This window comes from Tachypleus tridentatus, chromosome 8 (assembly GCF_004210375.1).
Source record: "Tachypleus tridentatus isolate NWPU-2018 chromosome 8, ASM421037v1, whole genome shotgun sequence".
Taxonomy (NCBI): Eukaryota; Metazoa; Arthropoda; class Merostomata; order Xiphosura; family Limulidae; genus Tachypleus; species Tachypleus tridentatus.
The window spans coordinates 104,506,579-104,526,720 of NC_134832.1; the positions used below are offsets into that span (position 1 = coordinate 104,506,579).

Consider the following 20,142-nt stretch of genomic DNA (forward strand, 5'->3'; position numbering starts at 1 on the left):
CACTCTGTTTCAAGTGTTTCTTATTGACTTTTTCTGGCTAGCACTACGTTGGTTTTCAGCTCAGTTTGTTTCTTTTGTCCTGGATCAATATTATTAACCTACATTTTAGTGATCTATGACTTTTTTGTTTCTTACCATATTCCACATATTATGTTGGTGGAATCCATATGACTTTCTCTGTCCAGTATATGCTGTAGGTTGCTCCATTGTTTATTGGCCTCTTTACATTGAATCCATTTCTCATGGTTTCCTTCCCTCACTCCACTTCTTTGTAATTTTTTCCTCCTTCCTCCCTTACCCATTGGGTTTGAATTGTGATATCATTGATCTTTCATTCATTTTATGCTTTTTTTCCCATCATCCATTTTTGGTGTCATCACTGCAGTCATGCACCTTCCCTTTTCCCTGTATGTCATCCATTAGAGGTGCTTCATCTGTTGAGTACTGGGACGATATCTCATAAGTTAATCTCTCATTCTCTGCTTTGTGTAGCTGTTTCTTCCTTGTCAGGGTACTATCACTCACCTGTTGCCATCCTTCACTCTTTTGAGACTGTGACTGAATACGTTACCTTTTAGTATATATACCTCCTTATTTTGTTCAAGGGTATGTTCCTGTTTTTCCTTCTGGATTTTGTTCTGTGGTGATCGGTGCCAGTCCAGGTATATTTCTAATCGATCTGCACTGTAAGATCATGAATCTTGCATATTATGATTTACATGGCCAAAAAATGCACATTGCTGAGATGACATGTTCCACAAGATTCCTTTTAGGTTTATTCACTCAGTATGTTTATTTAATTAGTTTGCCCTTACCACACTGTACTCATGGGTGGACTACATGGGTAAAGCAAAAAGGAATAGCTGCCCATCCCTGCCATGCCTTGTATTGAATAAGTTGGTATGGCCTGTTTTTTGTGGACACTCATTCCACTGTCTCAGGTGTTGTAATTTCTCCAGACTTTCCCTTCCTTTTCTTTTCTCTTTTCTTCTAGTGGAGTTTCAGAGTCATAACCACTTTCTAGTTCCAAGCCACTGGGATGGTGGAATGTAGAGGCATTCTCATGAATGTGTTAATGAAATACAAATTAATATATGTAAATTAATTTAACTCAATTCAGTTGAGAGTAGGGTGGTGATTTTTAACTGATGTAGATGATCATGTATTCCCCACTATGTAAAAATGGAGTAAGCTATCAAAATTGCAGTTCACCCATTTTGTTGGGATCACTCATCCCCCCCCACATGGATATCAGTTTCCAGTAATTCAACCACAATAAGTCCCAATACATGTTGTAAAGGTCTCTAGTCTTTCACTCATTTATACACTTGTTACTCCATCCATGGAGGTACTTGCAGATTACTATGGTTCTTTCTCTTCCTCTTTACCTTTATATTCTTATTATTCCAAGGATGTTGCTGTGTATGAAGTGGTTCCTGTCATTTTAAATTTGAGTGAGATGATTTACATTACATAGATATCTTTTCAATGCTTGATGTTTGGTTCCTGGATTGATTGTTCACATTATCATGTGCCCCATTCATTTGTTGTAGGTACATAAGTTCCTCAGGTCTAAAACATGATCGTTTTCCTAACCCCACATTGGATGTCAGTATCGGTAGTAAGGTTTTTGATTGTAGATCACTTGCCAAAAGTATGATTCTCACATCCTCCATCCCTGTTTATTACCAGAAGAATGGGTTTTGGATGTAGTTGACCTGCTGTTTACTGTCAATTATACTCTAGCCACTCTACATTTAGGGGTACATCCTTTTCATCATATCCACTTTAATGTTTTGTGGAATAAAATAATAAATAATGAAAGTTTGGAACCCTATCCTGCCATAGTTTTCTCCCACTTGGATGTGCTCCTCCATCTTTACATCTATATATGCAACATTATTCCACATAGGGCAAAGAGTATACCTGGTGCAGAATTGGTACAGTCTCCCAAGTATGATCTTTTACTACAAGGATCAATTCTTTGGGATGTTCTTTGAATGCTTTTAATAATTGCTTCTTTTTTCCTTCACACTGGTCCCTCCACTTTTTCAATGTGGGATTCAAGCTATTTGTGTGAGTGGAGGTAATATACTGTATCAGAAGTTATAATTTTCCTATACTAAAGATTTATTTCCAATAGATACTTACCTCCTTTCACACTTCCAACTCTTCCTTCCTACTGAAAGCTGATTCTTCCTTTTTCTGCCAAAACGTGAAGCAATAGTTAGATAGAATGAATTAGAGGGAGCTGCACTGTTATTGATGGAGTGTTATCCCATGATTATTTGCATGGGAGATGCATTTGAATCTCTATAGTCAGAGATGGGTGGGAGTTTTAAAGCTTGTAGAATGCAGAAATAATATTTTTTCCATATCAAATGCACCACTGGATGAGAATAGCTTAGAGGAAGTAAGGGCCTATCAAAAATACATTTTTAGTGTAGGAAAATTATAATGTTTTATTTAATTTATGTATTTGTGTCATATTAAAGGGAAATGAAGCAGTGAATGTAACAGGACCAGATGGAATGCCTGTTCAAGGTAGTCGGTATGCTGCTGATAAACGGCCTTTTCATGGGCGTTTCTTTCCCAGATGTTCCACTCAACATAGACCTCCACGATGGGTAGATGGTTTTCTTGTGTTAAAAACATGTCAGTTCATTTGATACTTCAATGTTTATCAAAACCACTTAATTAAAACACACTGATAAGAATGTATATTGAGGTTCCTTTTACATTCAGCTATCAAAGGTAGCAAAACATAATGTGTTTGTTAGCTCTCCTACAGTGACTTTTTTCCATTTTATTACATTTGATGCAACAAAAGTATCAACACGTAAGTTGTGTAATGATCTTATTTGCCTTGTTTTTTAGCATGGTTTTTTTTCTGTTGCCAAATTTAATATTGCCTCACTTGTGAACAGTTATTGTTTCTATACATTAGATATGTCAAAGCTTAACCTGAGATTTCTAAATAGAACTGTACTTTTTTACATTATTTCTGCTGTTTTGATTTCACAAGTTTGCTTAGGAAAACCTACATGTAATTAATAGGATCAAGTGAATGACTGGGAAGAGAGCCAAGAACGATATGTTGAAGGTATATTAGACCAAGAACAACTAGAGCCACCAAGGAGTAAAGGACCATTTTTTCAAGGCTATAACCACCATTCACAAGGGCTGCCACAGAGAAGAGACAAATTTCAAGTTTGTAGAGAGTAGAATTAATGTTAACATTTTGATAATTATTGGAAACTGTAATAATTTGTAGAAAAATGTGAATGACTTAATATGTCTTGATCATGCTGATTTTAGTTTGTAATCTCTTGATTACTTAGTGTCTGAACATTTAAAGTATATAATAGCAAATGGCTTGTATATACATGTTATTCCATGTGGTTTCAACCAATATCTAAATAATCCCATACTTCACCCTGTTAGGTTTTACAGATTTATTTGCATACTTGTACTGTGCCTCACAAGTTTGTTGTACAAAAATTCCAGTTTTGTCTGTGAACTTACAAAGACTTTATATTGTTGGTTTGAGTGAAAAGTGATTTTACAGAAAAAAAAAATTTAACCTAGTACTTTTATGCTTCCTTTGATTAAACTTAACAGAAACCTCCTAAATGAATATCAAAAATTCCTTTTTTGTGAAACTTTAAATTTTATCACTCATTTTCTCTATCTTAATGCTAACTACAGTGAAAAAAACAATGTCAAATATGAAATAAAAACAATTTTTTTTTATCCCTACACTGACTGACAAATGTATTAGAAATTTTCAAAATACTTAATTCAGATATGATCTAACCCTTCTGACACAAAACTGTCTTGATCTTCTTTGTGCCTCCTAAGTATTGCTAAAAAAGTGTGAAGCTCAGTGCTCCAGTTTATATACCCCACAAATTTTGTGCCATCTTTGAATAAATATATATATAGCATGTTACCCCACCCTCCACTAATAGTATTGCACCACCTATGTTGGTGCAGCTAGCTTCTTCTAATGTTCCTGGTCAATCATCATTTTTTGATTGGCATAACATCATTTAGATATGTGTATATTCCATGTAACTAACATTTTTAATTGTACTTTGAAATTTCAATAACTTTTTTCAACAGTTTTTTTTATTGTTTGCATTCAGTTGTTTTATTTTTTTATAATTACTTAATTATATAGTAAGTTAGAAGCACTTTACAATTCAACATATTAATAACAGAAATTTTTGTTAATGTAAGCAATGCTTCTGGTATGATTACCTAGGCATTGGGTTTTGCTTTATCTGCTGAGGAGGTACAGGTCTTAGTTTGCAGGAGGTAGATTCCTATGTTCAGCTCATGATTCTTGTCAATTCCAATATGACAATGTTTCTGAGAATGAATACAATCAAGGGGAAGAAAACTATTTTTACCTTTTCTGGCATCTTCTTATTTTGGTCTGCCCTGCTGATCAGACATTTGTTTTTAATGCAAACAAAATCCTCTACTCTTCCTCTTATGTTATCATATATCCAGATTCATCCTTACTCTAAGACCTCTGTTACCCAGAAAATCCATTTGGCTTTCATACCCATTTTTTTATTTCACATCTCCAATCTGTACTTCCATTACCAGTTGGCTTCTTTGTAATGTTCACTCTGCGTGGTGATATGTGGCATGTACTGTCTTCTTTTGGGCTTAACTTTTCTGACATATTATTACTTGGAATACTTCTGTTTCCCATGATCTGTCCCCTAATGTATTCAGAGTTATGCACAGAAGGTCACTGTCTCCTCAACATTTCTTCTTATTGAAATTGTAATATATCACCTTTGACTGCTCATCTTCACCAACTATTGGAACAAATTGTTCAGGCCAGAATATGTACTACTCCTTAATTTGCACTATGTGGCTGTATCTTTCTCAGGTGGATATTGATGATTCTACACGTGTCCATTCACCTTTGACTTAGGTATGTCTTTTTATGACATTTTGTTTGTTTTCTTTTCAGATACCTTCTTTCACCACTACTCATAGGATCTCACTCCATGGCAAGTGTTGCCTGGTCAGGTGTGCTTTTACTCAAACCTGCACTATATACCAGCAGAGCTATGACACTCACTGTAAAGATTGAGTGTTCCATGAGACCACTAGTGACATGCCTTGTGGAATATATTCCTATGTCTACAGGTATTCATAAGTTTAACTCAGTAGTGGACCATCACTGATGGATTATCATAAGTAAAACAAAAGAGGATTTCTGTCTGTTCCTGCCAACCTTTTGATTCCATGAATGTAAGATAGTCTGCTTTTCAGAATAGACACCCATTACAATCCCTACCACATTTATTTTTGCCCCTTTTTTCTCCAAATGGAACATAGAATCCTTACCACTTACCAGTTTTCAGTCACTGGGGTGGTAGATAAAGGAGGCTCCTCCTGAATGGGAAGTAGAAATTCAATTTTCCACACATACTTACAATTATACACTTGATGAAAAGAGGTTAATTCTAGTTTCCCTTGTTCCATTTCTTCTAGATGTTTCTTCCCAGGTGGACAGCTGTTGATTGGAGCAGGACCAGTCTACACTGGATCCTCTTTATAATACCAGGTTTGGAATGACACCACCCTGTTCCAGTAGCAAGAGGTTATTTCTCTGCTCTGGTTGTTGAGTTTGAATAACTTCATTTGCATCATAATACCAGCAACAGGATATATTTACACTGTTCCTGGAGTTGAGCAAATGTTCCACATCTTTCTTGTACTTCTGGATATAGGAATTCTCTTCCCTGCATTTATGGTTGGGTGAGTTAAGGTTTCTGCTCTTAATACTAGTTACAGGTATTTCTTTGTTCTTACAGTTGAGTGGAGGCAACATGACCCCATACTGCCAGGTTATGTTTGTTGTACTTTGTACTCCTTCCGTGGGAGTTTGTCCTATTTGGGCTGAATGCTGACTTCCTCTTCATAATTTCAGTTGTTTGACATATGACACTCTGTTTATTTACAGTTGGAGTTGATGTACAGTAATATCCCAGTTGGCACTCAGGATATGCTCTCAGAACTTGGAGCTCTAATCAAAACAGCACTAAATGGGGTCATTATAACATGTATACCTTAGATAGGTGAAAATACAAAGAGAACAATAGCAAAATTTTATTAAGTGATTTATTAATGAAAATTATTAATTATATTTTAGACGAGGGACTGCGCTGTGGATCTTCCATTAACCTCAGCTTCTTGATGATGTAGGTGTTAAGAGTTGATTGTTTTTTCTGCAGTTTTCTCTCGCAAAGCAGTTCTTGGTAGTAGGATATCATTTCAAAACACCTTGCTTTGCCTTAGCTCTGCTTATAGTCAGGGTCATTATCTGTGAACTGGTCTATGATTTGTGTAATCACAGTGATGCTGTTGCTGAGAAATTCTGTAGTAAGTTCTTTCACTGGTGTTTCCTCTTCTACATCAGAGGCTGTAGATTCACTCTGGATGCATTGCTGTGCTAATTCTCAAACTTCATCATTGCTAAGACTTGTCATGGGTCTGCAGCAATTCCTAAGGATTGTCCTCATTTAACACCCTTCAGTCCCACTTCATTAGCCAGTTCGAAGATGTTTTGGATGACCAATTCCTCTTCAACTTCCTCCAAGTTGCTGCATGCTTTTCACCATAGCTTCTTCCGTACTCCATTCATGCAATTTGGAGTCAGTTCATTTCAGGCTGCTCTGATATTAGCTATGGAATTCATAATATTGTAGTCTTTCCAAAATTGCCTGGTGGATTGTTTATCTTCACCATATGTTTTCTCCACAAGTTGCTTGAATGTACAGCAGAGGTATTAGGCCTTAAAATTGGCTGGTTGGTTGGCTGGCTTGGTATTTTATGGTGCAAAGCAACTAGGCTAGCTGCACCCCTCAAAATTGGATATTACTCCCTGATCCATTCCTTATATTAATGAAGTGGTGTTGGATGGAAAGTAAACTACTTTTACAGAAATGCAGGTTCAATGTGTGTGAAGATAATCAAGGTGGCCTGGAGCATTAGAAAGCAACAACAGTTATTTAGGTTCAATGTTGCACTTCACAGGTGGGCAAATATGTGAAACAAACCAATTTTGAAAAAAAAATCAGTTGTCATGCAAGCCTTCTTGTTTGATTCCCAAATCACTGTTAGACTATTAAAATTCCTTTCATTGCTCATGGTGTTTGAGAATGATATACAAGCATCAGCTTTAACTTAAAATAACCTTTAGCATTGACCCTTAGCAAGAAAGTTCACCAGTCCTTTTCATGCATGTTGTTGTTTTTTTTGTGGGAAATAAAAGTACGAGAAGACATCCTTTTCCAAAAAAGGCCCATTTCATCCACATTAAAGACAAGTTCAGGAGGATACTTGCCTTGCTTGATGATGGCTTTCAGAGTTGCAAGAAATTTCTGGGTTTCCTATGTATTCCCACTAGTCATTTCACCAGTGATACATTTATTGTAGAGGTTAGTGTATTTTTTTTAATATATCAAACCAACTACTGCTAGCTGTAAATATTTCGGATGTATCTACTTCTTGAATATGTGTGAAGATGCTTCCATCTTTTCCATTATCAGTTGAGTTAAGTGCATGTTCTGGTGCATTTAATTATCCACCCAAATACTGAGTCTTCTTTTCATTTCTTCAAGCAAATAGCTTCTTGAAGAAACTACCTTTGTTGCTGACAATTTCAAGGTCATAGTTGCAGAAGCTCTTATCTGCATTTTTTATAATTGTTCTTATCATGGACATTGCCAATTTTAAAAAACACCCATGTTAACTTAACTCTCACTAACTTCCAACTGCCTTAACAGTTGCAGTTTCACATCCAACATATGCTTTTCCTTTTCATCTTAGATTCACTAACATCACTTGCAGGCTTTTTTCAAGAAATGATGGGTGAAAAGCACCAGAAAAAACATTCCAAACACAATGTGCATACATAGCAGGTGAGTGCGTATATTCTGTATGAGGCACACTGAATGATGAAATGATTGTTGGCAATGATTTGGTAGTGGCTGCTCTCAGGAATTGCTGAGCATTGGCACATGTGTACTTTAACAAAACAGCACTAAATGGGGCAGCGATAAGGAGCTTATAAGAATATATAAAATATCACGCGGTCCACATGCCCTTGCCATGATGTTTATGTTACTCTTTGTTTTTATCTGGGTCATTCTCATCCTCCTATCTCTTAATGCAGAGGATAAGTTGTGGAACCTCTTATGTCCAGTTGAAGTTGGGTAGATACCTAGCCAAGGCTAGTCATTTTTCTCTGTCATTATATTTTAGTGAACTGTCTCCTGACTTACTGTTTCTTCTCATGTGGGTGTCAAGTTCAATTCAAGTTTTTGGTTCATAGAATAGCTTTTCACTTACAAGAGCAAGCTTCTTTTCAGTATGGTTTTTGAAGCAGAGGATGCATCAAACCCGAGCCATATTTTTACCACGGATTGCATTTCTCGGAATGTTTTGAGCTTGTGCACTTCTTTTTTCTACCTCTGTCAGGTTCATTTCCTTCTTATAGGGTGAAGAATGTACCTATTCCAGAAGTAGTGTGGTATCTAATGTGTGCTTTAATTTACTCTCTAAGTACACTAGTTTTTCTAAGCAGTTGCATTTTGTTTGGTTTCACTGCTAGTTGCCTATAAAAGCACCTTCACCTTCTTGGTCTGGGATTCTAACTTTGTGTAAGAGGAGGTAAAACTGTATAGGTTGTGCAGTAGTGTTGGTGGAGGGTGGTCAGAAGCTATTTACATATTCAAAATTTGTGCAGGAGGGCAGGAAGAAGGTTGAGATAGGCACATAGTTTTGTGTGTGAGAAGCTATCAGAAATGCATTTTCAACATATGAAAATGTTAACTTTAACGGTTTCAACTGTTACCCTTTTAATTTGCACTTCTACTTCATTTTATAGTTTTATTGCCATAATTGTCACATAAACAGTAATGTCTCTCTTTAGAAGCAATGAATTAATGAAAGAGTCCATTAGATACATGCATTATAGTTAATGTTAACATCAGTCATGTAATGCATACATTAATGCTCGTAAGATTTCAAACTTTTCAATTTAACTGAAATTTTGTTAGACAAAGCTGAAAAGATCCTTATTCTTACAGTTTAATTATTTTAGTTTAAAGATATATAACAAAATATAACAAATAATTATAAACACTAATAATAATAATAAGGATTTGTAGTATGTATTACATAATAGAGCTTGTTTGCACTTGAGTAAGGGCTTAACCTTCGACACAGGCTTGGACAGATTGCTCAACCATTTGACCACTTTGTATGCATTTAAAATCATTAGTTTTGATACTACTAACTTTTAATATAGTACATATATCTTCACCCTACCATGTGACGTGTTTTAAAGAACACCCATGTAGATAAGTTTAAGAGGTTTTTTTTCCATAAGCTTCTTGAGCTTCACAGATTTGGATGTTCAAAAAAGAAGTTGTGTAGCATTCAGATATGCATTTGTGAACATAAGACATGTATTGGCTAGTAAAAGAAAATGTTCCAAAACTACTATAATTTATCCTTCTTTCTAAGTAATTTATAAATTGGTTTAAAAAGTCCCTTGAACTTGGAGCAACATTTCTGTCAACTAACAGTTAATGAGAAAACTTAATGATGACTCCTAAAATTTATATAGAATAAAAATATTTTATTTATGTTGGCTGTAAAAATGTCCATCTCTATTGAAAGTTGATTATTAAGCAATTTCAAAAGTGAAAGAAGGGAGAGGCTTCTTTGGTGAGTTTGACGAATTTATTGATAACACAGCAAATCCCAAAGTTGGGAGGTTCATATTTTTGATTCTTGGCTGTAACTATGTCTTGTTTATTTTTCTAATTGTTTGGAAACTGTAAAAGCCTATTATAGAATTCAGAAATTATAAAAAAATAGAACTGTCTTATCACATGATGCAAAAAAAATGAAGTGTAAGACTTGTTTAAAAATATTACTTCTTGATGTTAAGAATTTACAACTTAGATTATATAAAAAGTTTAATTCTAAACTAAATTTTGATGCCAGGTTTATTGATACACATGGATAATTTTTAAATAAGTTTTGAATGTGACACTGATAATTGAATACAATTGAAAACTCTTTACTCAGAAATAGAGTGTGATAGTGTATTGAGTAATGAATGAGCTGAGTATTAAAAACTAATTACATGTTGGGAAAATTATGATGTTGAAATCGTGATTACACTTTCAACATATTTGTTTTTAATATCTGGAAGAATGGTGTATAAACTGTTGACATGTATAGTACCTAGTCTGCAGAAGTTCACAAACAACCTCTACATGTGCATTTTCATTACCTGAGTCTCAGAGAAGACTCATTAACGTTTTTTACAGCTCATAATAATTTCTAAAATATGAATAATTAGTCAGAAGTGAGGTTAATTTAGTCAGTGGGCTACACATCCTGACAAATATTAACTCCTTTTTTTTTTTTTTTTGCATACTTGAACTTTGTTGCATAAATAACAACTGGGAAAAATACTAATATCCTAAATTTACTACTAAAATAATAATAGTTATTTATATTAGTGTGGGATATGCAAAATGGGTAAGTTTTTTATACTATTTAGTAACATTTAAGATCTTGTAAATAGAGAATACATTTTCACCAAAATTAACTTCTAATAACATTTAATTTAACTGTATCATTTAGATTTCCATTTCTGCTTTACAATACAGCTAAACAAGAAAAGTACAAAATCTGATATGCTCTTCAAAGTCAGTTTTCTCAGTAATCTATTCACTCAGGATACTCAATTTTTTAAAGAATGGTAGCTCTTATGTATTCATTAATATAGATATGATTTAAGGCTTATGCAAATAGACAAACTAAAAGAATATTTTTGTACCTTAATTAAGGGATGAGAAAAAAGCATTTATAAATATAAATATCCAAATTTAAAAGATTATCAGCTTGTAGTTGCTTTGAATAACTTGAACTTGTAATTTTGTTTCATGTACCAGGCATGAGAAGTAAATATGTGCATTAAATTGTTTATTACAGTTAGTTGAAAAGTGCAACATCTGAAATTTGCCTAAAACCTGAAAAAGGTTCTTTGGTGGGAATAGTGGTTGGAAGGTTATAGCTTTGCAAAACTAGAGCTAAAAATTGATTTTACAAAGTAGTGAATCTTTAATTTTGGTGACTATGTTGCTGTAGCATATGGCAAAGATTGATATTTGAGTATTATTCTTGAAATGGCAGATAAATACTAAAATTTCAAATATTGTTGTTCATATTGGAAAATTAAGTCTTAATGTTCACCTGCCTTTGTCATAAAGTATTTCTTTCAGAGTACAACAAACATAATAGTTTTGTTCAAAGTTTCTATGCAGTCAATCAAAGAGCAATGAGATAACACAAAACTGAATCAGGAAGCTTACAAATTATATTAATATTATTTATTTGAATTGGATGCTATGTTATATTACTTTAAAAAATTTTTTCAGAGGTTAAAAAATTAAAGAACTTGCTGCAAAGGCAACCACACAGTTTTCAGAATCTTACAGGATGTAACTAGCAGCTTCCTAAACCATAAGCGAAAAAGACACTAATGCCAGAGGAGCAGCATGTGAAAACTGACAAGAGTTAAAGCCAACTCTAGATGAATAGGACAAAAAAGAAAAACTTGACAAATAAGTACATTATAAATCTTATTCACAGCTGTTATTATGTAAAGTAAGTTTCCCTCAGCTGTTCTTAACAGATTATGTAATTATTTAAAAAATAGATAATTTTATAATCTTACACCTTTCAGTTGTTAGTTATATGAAATGACTTGGTGCAGATATATTGACTTTTAAAACCCTGGTGCAAAAACAAACTACTTAAAATGTGAATAATTTACATTTGTGAATCATTTATTTCCTGCAAAATTTGTAAGCAGCTTCTCAATTTGTACCTTGGTCATAATCCAAAAATAATACCTACTTTATAGAAGAAATGGTTACTGCCTATTACCATAAATTTAAGTGTCCTGAAAAGGCTCATTAATAAAATATAGGACATTTAATTTCATATCGTATATGCTTTTCTGCTGTTTATCTGACTGTTTTATAGAAGCAAATGTGAAGGATTGTATGAACAAGTTAATTTTTTCATGAAAGTTTATTGAATATTCTTTACTTTTTTTGTGGATTTTGATATCCATAAAACAAATAATTTTTTTCTATGCGAATCTAGTGGATAGTATAAAATGAACATCTTTGCTTACCCTCTATTTTTCTATGTTTCTCGCATCTTCATTTCACAGAGATTTTTTTAAACTTTTTTTTTGTTGCATGATGCATCTGAGCTCTAGTTCTTGAATTTCAAAGATGTGTAACTTAAGTGACAGGCCTCTGTTGTTACCAACAGATTAAGAATACACCCTGTATTTAATTGGAAGCAAGAATTTTACTTTGGAATTTGTGAAACCTCTCTCCTTCTCTTTCTCACTTTGAGGTTATTTGCTAATCGACTTTGCATGACTGATAGACATATTTATAGCCACCAGTTTTTCCACTTTTTTTTTTAGTTAGCAGAACTGTATGATTAATGCTAATCATATTTTGTTGTTCTAGACACTTAAGGAATGTTTTTAACTAATTTATAACTTAGAAAGCCAGATAAATTACAGTGGTTTTGGGACATTTCATTCCAGTAATCATTATATTTCTTGTGTTCTACAACATATATTTGAAAGTAACCAAATACAAAATTTATATTATAACATTATACAAGTCATGCACTACTTTGCTTATGAGGCTTGTGATAAGTGCTACTCATCTAACACTGTAATTGTAATTGGTTTTGATGGAAGGATCAATACTCAAGTGAGTGCCAGTTATAGCAGTAAAAAACATAAGATTACATAAAACAGGTGTAAAAAGATTACCAGCTGAAACAATAAAGATAAGAAGACCATTAATCCAGTCAAATGATCTGTACTTTGGTTAAAAACTGTAGTCATCAGCAATGTGTAGTTGTAAATCATATGGAATTAAAGTTAATTAAGCTTAAAATAACTAGAAGTAGATAATTAAAAGCAAGTATAAAACTATTTTTCTGAAGTTTTGTCTTGCAAATTTTAAACTAGTGTTGTTATTGTTTTGTCAAATGACAAAATGTCTTAATATTAGTAAATTGATATTTGTATTCATAAAAGGATAAAGAATATTTCATCAGTATGTTTTTTTCATTATTTTCAAAGGAAGAAAAGCTGGCTTTTAAAAATAGAGATATTTTGCAACAGCAGAACCAAGAACAACATTGCCCACCTCGAAGATATCATGGGCGGTATTTTCGTCGTACATTTCAAAGACCACAGAGTGACACAGAAGGAAGCCACAGTGGTGTTGAGGGTGAAGTAAAGGTGAGGTTGAATTTAGATATCATAAAGGAACTTTGTTGCATTAAAGCTAGGTCAATTAAGTGAATTTTAGTTGACAGAGTGAAAACAGCTCTTATTAGTGACTTATATTTACTAAAACTTTAAGGTAGCATGAAATTAACACCTTCCCAGCTAAGGTTTTTCTACTTTAATAACCCATATGTGCTAATGTTTTTTCACAAATTTCCAGTCTTATGAATAAAATGATATAAAGCTATGAAAGAGTTTTCTCCCAACTTCAAATTGTCTTTTATTCCTTTTTAGCTCTCTATGACCAGTAGATTTTCTTGTAATTGTACACGTTAAAGCACAAGCCTGGATAGAGAGGAATTTTTAAAGTCTACAATACCAACAAGATTAGCTCCTTTTTTCCAGTTTTCTGGCACACGTGACATGGCTCAGATGGTCTAGACTTTTTTGTAATGAATTCCTCTTTATTCCTCCTGCCTTGTGGGTCGATTAGACCTTTGTGTTTTTATGACAATTAGTCCTGGAAAGACATTCTCAGGTACAGTCTTCAGTTGTACTATCCAGTTCAGATGTATTGATTTAATGCAGCTCATGAGAAAATCAAATAACATCTTCTGTTCCAACTGTTTGTTCTACAGCACCCAAGAATTTAATACCAATAAATTTATTGGGTAGAACACAAGTTTCTTTGTTCCCTTTGCAGATTGTGTAGTACAGGGATAGTATTTTGCCATCTGATAATGGTGATCAACCCCTGATATATGTTTGTATTGGATAATACACTTCTGTTTCATTTTTGGGTAACCATCTTTTCCTGTTTTTCTGCTATTAGCAAGTGAGGAGTGATGTGTGGTAGATATCATCTTAATAAACTCTTATCCATCCACATGAAGACAAGTATATTGTCCTTCTATTAATGTGCAACCCCACCTTATCCAGAGTGGCACCTCCTGGTTACAATGATGGTGGGAATCCATGGTTAAATTGAACGATTCCAAAAGTTTGTCTGGTTTGTAATAAAATGACTGAATACTGGTATGCCACTGTAAAAGTTATTGATATGTACCTTGTAATTCTGATCATACAAAAGCCTAAGAAAATCATCATGGAACATTCCATACCAAAGTAAAGGCTATAATTCCAGATGTACCCTGAACCTGATTTACAAATTATATAACTCTTCATACCATATTTGTCTGGCTTCTGAAGATTATGGATTCTAAATATGAGCCTCCCCATCCATTTCAACACCCTTAATCTAATAACAAGTGCTCTACAGGCATGTACAAAATATGGAACTTTTCTATGATGTGATTATAAACTAGGTGTACGTTGTATAGTCTATCATCCCATGGGTTTAGTCATGCATCATTATTTTTGAAATGTAGAAACTTGGCAATCATGAGGAATCTGTCCCATAGCATGGCACCATAGACAAATGGTGTGGCTAGCATGGCATCTGTTGTCCAACAGATGTTCAGCTGAGGCTTATTTTATTACACTGATAAGGAAAATGAGTCCAAGATATTTCCACATTTCTGAAACAATAACATCTTTCTAGGAATGAGCTTGGGATTTTGCCTTCAGTAGTGTCTAAGAAACTACACAAAGCATAGAGGTCATTTTCTTCAACAAGTAAATCCATGAAATGATCAGTTAAAATAAGATATAAATATTCAATAGGGCCAGCATCATCAGAAAGTTGCACAAGCAGGCCAGGAGTGCCAGTGAATGCAGGAACCTTTGGCTGTATGATATTTTCACTCCAGCCCTGTTCAAAATCACCTTGATCTCTATTCACTTTACTTACCTCTACCTGTTCCATGGTCATGTACTCTGCTACTGTTTTGTTCTCTGCCAGGATCCACTTCTTTGGGTGGGAGATCATAATCTTCACCACTGGCTTCTTCTCTGTATTATGCATCTTCATCATTGCTACCCATTCCATTGTCATAGAAGTCTGATTCACTGCTGTCACAATTATCATTTACATTTAACATTTCTGTCTCCAAATCACTATCAGTAAAGATATTATTCAAAGCATTATGAACATCAAGACGTCAGCATGTTTTCATAGGTGCAGCCGTCTGAATTTTCTTATGTACAACTGATGTATGTCAATTACTGAGATAGCCTTCTATATCCACAATTCCCAGAATACAATGAATATTTCATAGTATGACCAAAAGAGGACACCACTTCATTATAATCAGTGTACAAAAACATACTTTTTAGCAGTTAGTGTTAAAATAATCCATATAATGTGCCTTCTAGTTAAGAGATTTTGTTTGCAACTAAAATAAAAAGTCAAGTAATTAATTTTAAAATGTTTTATATATATACAAGTATTATGTAGTTAAATGTCTTACTGATGATAGTATGTTTTATTTGAAATCAGGCAGTGATTGGCACAACAGGAAATCTAAATAAAGACAGGCAAGTTTCTAATGATCAACCACATGACATGCCTCAAGTGAGGTCTGGATCCAGACGTGGAAGACCTTGGAGAGGATCTTTGCAGCCATGGACTAAGACAGAAGAGAGTAAACCTGTCTCTGATATAAACAGTACTGGTCTACCTGAAAATAAAGATGGAGGAGAAGTTGAAGAAATAAAGGATGAAAGAAAGAAAACTCCGGACACTGCATGTAACCAGTACATGACATTAGAGGAGGCTATCTCATCAAAACCACATGAAAGTGGAGGGCCAATGACAACTCACACCTGTATTTCAGCAGAAAACAATTCTGGTATCAATCAAGTAAGTACATAAATGTCTCTTTTATTTCCAACTTTGTCATCATTCTAAAAGTTAATTGACAGTGTTGATGATAAGTAATTTATAATAAGAACCTTCTAATAAATATCTCAAACTGACAAATGTGTTACTACATTAAGAATGCCAAGCAGAGGTTAAGAACCAGCAAGATGGGAAACCATCTGTCATGTATGTACATAGAAAAGTCCCCTTCTCCCTGTCCTGTAATTGACAATAACAATTCCTTATTTGTTAATCTCCATACTTTGTTGTTCTTGCAGTGTCTGTATACACTTAATAGGAGTGTTATAATCTTTCTGCATCATTACTTTCCACACTTTATACTTATTTTATGGGAAAGATATGAAGTTGCTACAGCAGTTTACATCCATTCTACAGTAGTTCTTTATATAGAATATAGCCAGTCATTCAGTGGAAGGAAGGACTATGTTCCTTTTTTATTAAAATAGTCTTACCAACCTTTTGTAGAAAATATACACAGAGCTTGTAAGGAAGTGGGGGATGGCTCCTAGTGCCAAAGTACATGGGTCTATGAAAGGAAGAAAGGAAGGAAAAGAGTGAGAGAGAGAGAGAGATAGTTAGGTGATACACATCCTTTAATTGTTTCAAGAAATTCCACCTTTCATCTTGTAATAATAATTGAAGAACATATTGCACTTTGTGTCAAAGTCAAAAGAACTGATGCACCTAAACTTTTTTTCAATATGCAAGCTGAAAAGAAAGTTGATTTGGACAATATCATTGACTCTTTTTCCTGCAAACAAAACTGGAAAGCTTTATACAAATTTATCATTAAATGATTCTTTTAATTAAATATTTGGCAAATTTAAAAATACAGTAGGGTCATTCCATGTCAACTCAGTGAGATTAGGGAAGGCCACTTGCCTGACCATCTCAGAATCTCTTGAAACTTTATAGGAATAATCTTTGGCATCTGAAACTGACATCTTCCAATTTTTTAGCTGAAATTCCAACATTTTCATAATTGTTTGCCCAATGGAAATTTTCATTAAATCACTTGCAAGTTGTAAATTGAACAAGAGCCCACTTTCAGATGTCTATATCTCTTGAAATACAAGTCCTAGTGTCTTTAAATTTTCAGATGTTCAGATGTTTCTGATCATTGGAGAGATTGCAGCAACTGCTGGCAAACAAGCCTCAGTTTCTTGCCTATGACCTCTCAAATTCAGGATTTGTTCAAAAATTGCAAATAAAGTAGATTTTCAAAAAATTAGGAAAAATATATCTCTAATACATAGGATTTATTTGGTCAATTTTATTGTAGGAATAATATCTGAATTACATTACCAATGCTTAAAAAGCTGTAGTTCTGGAATATAAAAGGGAGTTATGGTCAATTAAAGCTGACATTGGTAAAAAAATTATTAATTTTCAAATGGCCAGATGGACCTCTTGAGTCATGAGAAGGTTGATGAAATTTGTGGTATTAAAAATGGAAGTATAGTCTACTTGTGTGCCAAGTTTCAATGTCTTTCCTTAATGCCTTCATGTTAAAGTTATTATACTGCTGACCCTACATATGCATCCACTCATTGTTGGGAGTATGGGGCCAGTGTTAAAAATATTTCTATTTAGTCATAGAGAGAGACTATGATGTCATCAGGTCGTCGTAGCAACTTCAAGAAAAACCTTAGTTTGCTTATGCACATGCTCTGGTGTAGAACAATATTTAACACATCTCATTTCAGTGTGAACATGAATAGGGCTGATGTCATCCAACTTGCTGCAACTTGCTTACCACATGCATGCCTGGGCATATTTCTGCTGACTCTTGCATTGTTATTGCTAGTGAAAGTATATAAAAGCCAGTCAAGATCATGGTGCTTCATTCATTGTGTTTCGCACACCATGGCTGCACTTCCGAAACCTTGCTTTGTTGGTGCGAAGTTGTCAAATGGAGAGCAGTGCCACAAAACAGTTCACTGTTATACCTCAAAATTGACTCATCTACAAAACTGAGACAAGAAGATACAGACCTTCTTAAACACAGAATTTGCCTTTATGTGAAATGTTGGAAGTGCAATACAAGTATGCACGGACAATTCCAGGCACAAGAGACAACCATTCTCTCATTCCAGATGGAGGATGGCTCAAGATCAATCGAGTGTCTGGACAAGATGAAGTATTCTACTCCGCAAGTGCAGTGACAGCCTCAGCTACAAAAGTGCATCCAGGCCAGTATATAGCCTGCATTTATGATGGGAAGTGGTTGCTAGGGTTGGCATCTGAAATGGATTAGGAGCATGAAGACATAAAAATGAAGTTCATGCATCCCAGTGGTCCTCTCCATCATTCAAGTGGCCTCATCCTGAAGACATTTGTTGTGTTCCAATTGTTCATGTGCTGTGCTGCATTGAACCATCGAGAACAACTCGCCAGGTTGCAGTACACACTGGATCCCGCAACCACTAAAGTAATTCACGAGTCATATGAAAAATTTCTGTCTAGTAACAAATGAACTTATAACTTTTTATCTGTTCTGAACTTGTTGTATACATGAGTTAATAAATGCCTTTGTATGATTAACAAATCTTTCTCAATAAAGGTCTCAAGTTGCTTTGTCTGCAATCAGTGAGTTGAATTATTTGATTAAGTTGATTATATATTTTAACATGAAGGCTTTATGGAAGAATATTGAAACTTGGTACACAAGTAGACTATACTACCATCTTTTACCACTATAAATTTCATCAACCTACCCATGACTGAAGATGTCTATCTGGCCATTAGAAAATTAATACTTTTTTTTTACTTATGTCAACTTTGATTGGCCATAACTCCCATTAATACTCCAGAACTACAAAGTTTTAGGCATTTGTAATGTAACTCAGATATTATTCTTGCAATAAAATTGATCAAATAGATCCTATGTAGCAGAGATATGTTTTTCCTAATTATTTGAAAATCCACTTTATTTGAGATTTTTGAACAAATCCTGAATTTGAGAGGTCTTAGCAAAAAACTGAGGCTTGTTTGCCAGTATTTGCTGCATTCTCTCCATTTACTGGAAACTTCTGAACATGTTCTGAAAATTTAAAGACACTAGGACTTATATTTCAATATATACAGACATCTGAAAGTGGGCTCTCATTCAATTTACAACTTGCAAGTGATTTAATGAAAATTTTCATTGGGCAAAAAATTATGAAAATGTTATAATTTCAACTAAAAAATTGGCTGATGTCAGTTTCAGATGCCAAAGATCATTTCTACAAAGGTTGAAGAGATTCTGAGATGGTCAAGCAACCACCTTTGAGTTGACATGGAATGACCCAGTACTTTAATTAGAAGGTTCAGTGTAGCTATTTTAAGAAAAACATCAGTGATGTTTAAATATCAGTTATATGTAAGATATTTTTAGTAATATGCATGAATTGTGGTTAAGTGTTAAATTGCAACAACACAGTCAGTTCTTACAGCCTGTTTGTAAGTGTTTGTATTGAAGGTTATTGAAGACAAAATAATAAAATATGTTTCAATATAAAGTTGTCACATGAGAACAAATGCAAACCATAAAAGAAAAGCTGTAAACCATAGCAGAAGTTTGTCATTATTAGAAAAAATAAAACTTTTTTCATTAAATTTACATATTTTTTAAACTAAATTATACAAAAGAACCCACCCAACAATAAAAACTATAACAACACTGTTTTGCATTTCAGAAACACGTAGGATTATTCAGTAATTTGTATGCATACATTTTACTATTTTTTTTGGTCAACTCTATAATCATTTTTACTTTCTAACTATCTTACTATACTTTTTTTTCAACCTCATTAAGAAAGCATGTTAAAACTAAAAATTACTATAGATTGTTTAACACATTGAAGTTTACACTTGAATGTAGGAAGTAAAAATTAAATCTTAACTGATGTACAGAAATCACTGCATTATAGCTAATACAAGATGAGTACAGTTTTTAAAAATAATTTAAATCCATAGTTTGTATGTGTGAATA

The 20,142-nt window shown here is 33.9% G+C and overlaps 1 protein-coding gene across 6 annotated transcripts in view; it reads left to right on the top strand.

The window, feature by feature from the left end:
* LOC143223112 (Y-box-binding protein 2-A-like) overlaps positions 1 to 20,142 on the top strand; it is a 49,202-nt gene that overhangs the window by 21,000 nt on the left and 8,060 nt on the right. For 5 of the 6 annotated variants that reach the window (XM_076450597.1, XM_076450593.1, XM_076450594.1 and 2 more), the window contains 4 exons: positions 2,496 to 2,627; positions 3,058 to 3,210; positions 13,235 to 13,396; positions 15,783 to 16,145. In XM_076450597.1, the coding sequence (XP_076306712.1) occupies positions 2,496 to 2,627; positions 3,058 to 3,210; positions 13,235 to 13,396; positions 15,783 to 16,145 (810 nt within the window). The remainder of the gene's footprint in view (positions 1 to 2,495; positions 2,628 to 3,057; positions 3,211 to 13,234; positions 13,397 to 15,782; positions 16,146 to 20,142) is intronic. The other variant, XM_076450598.1, reaches the window with a different exon arrangement.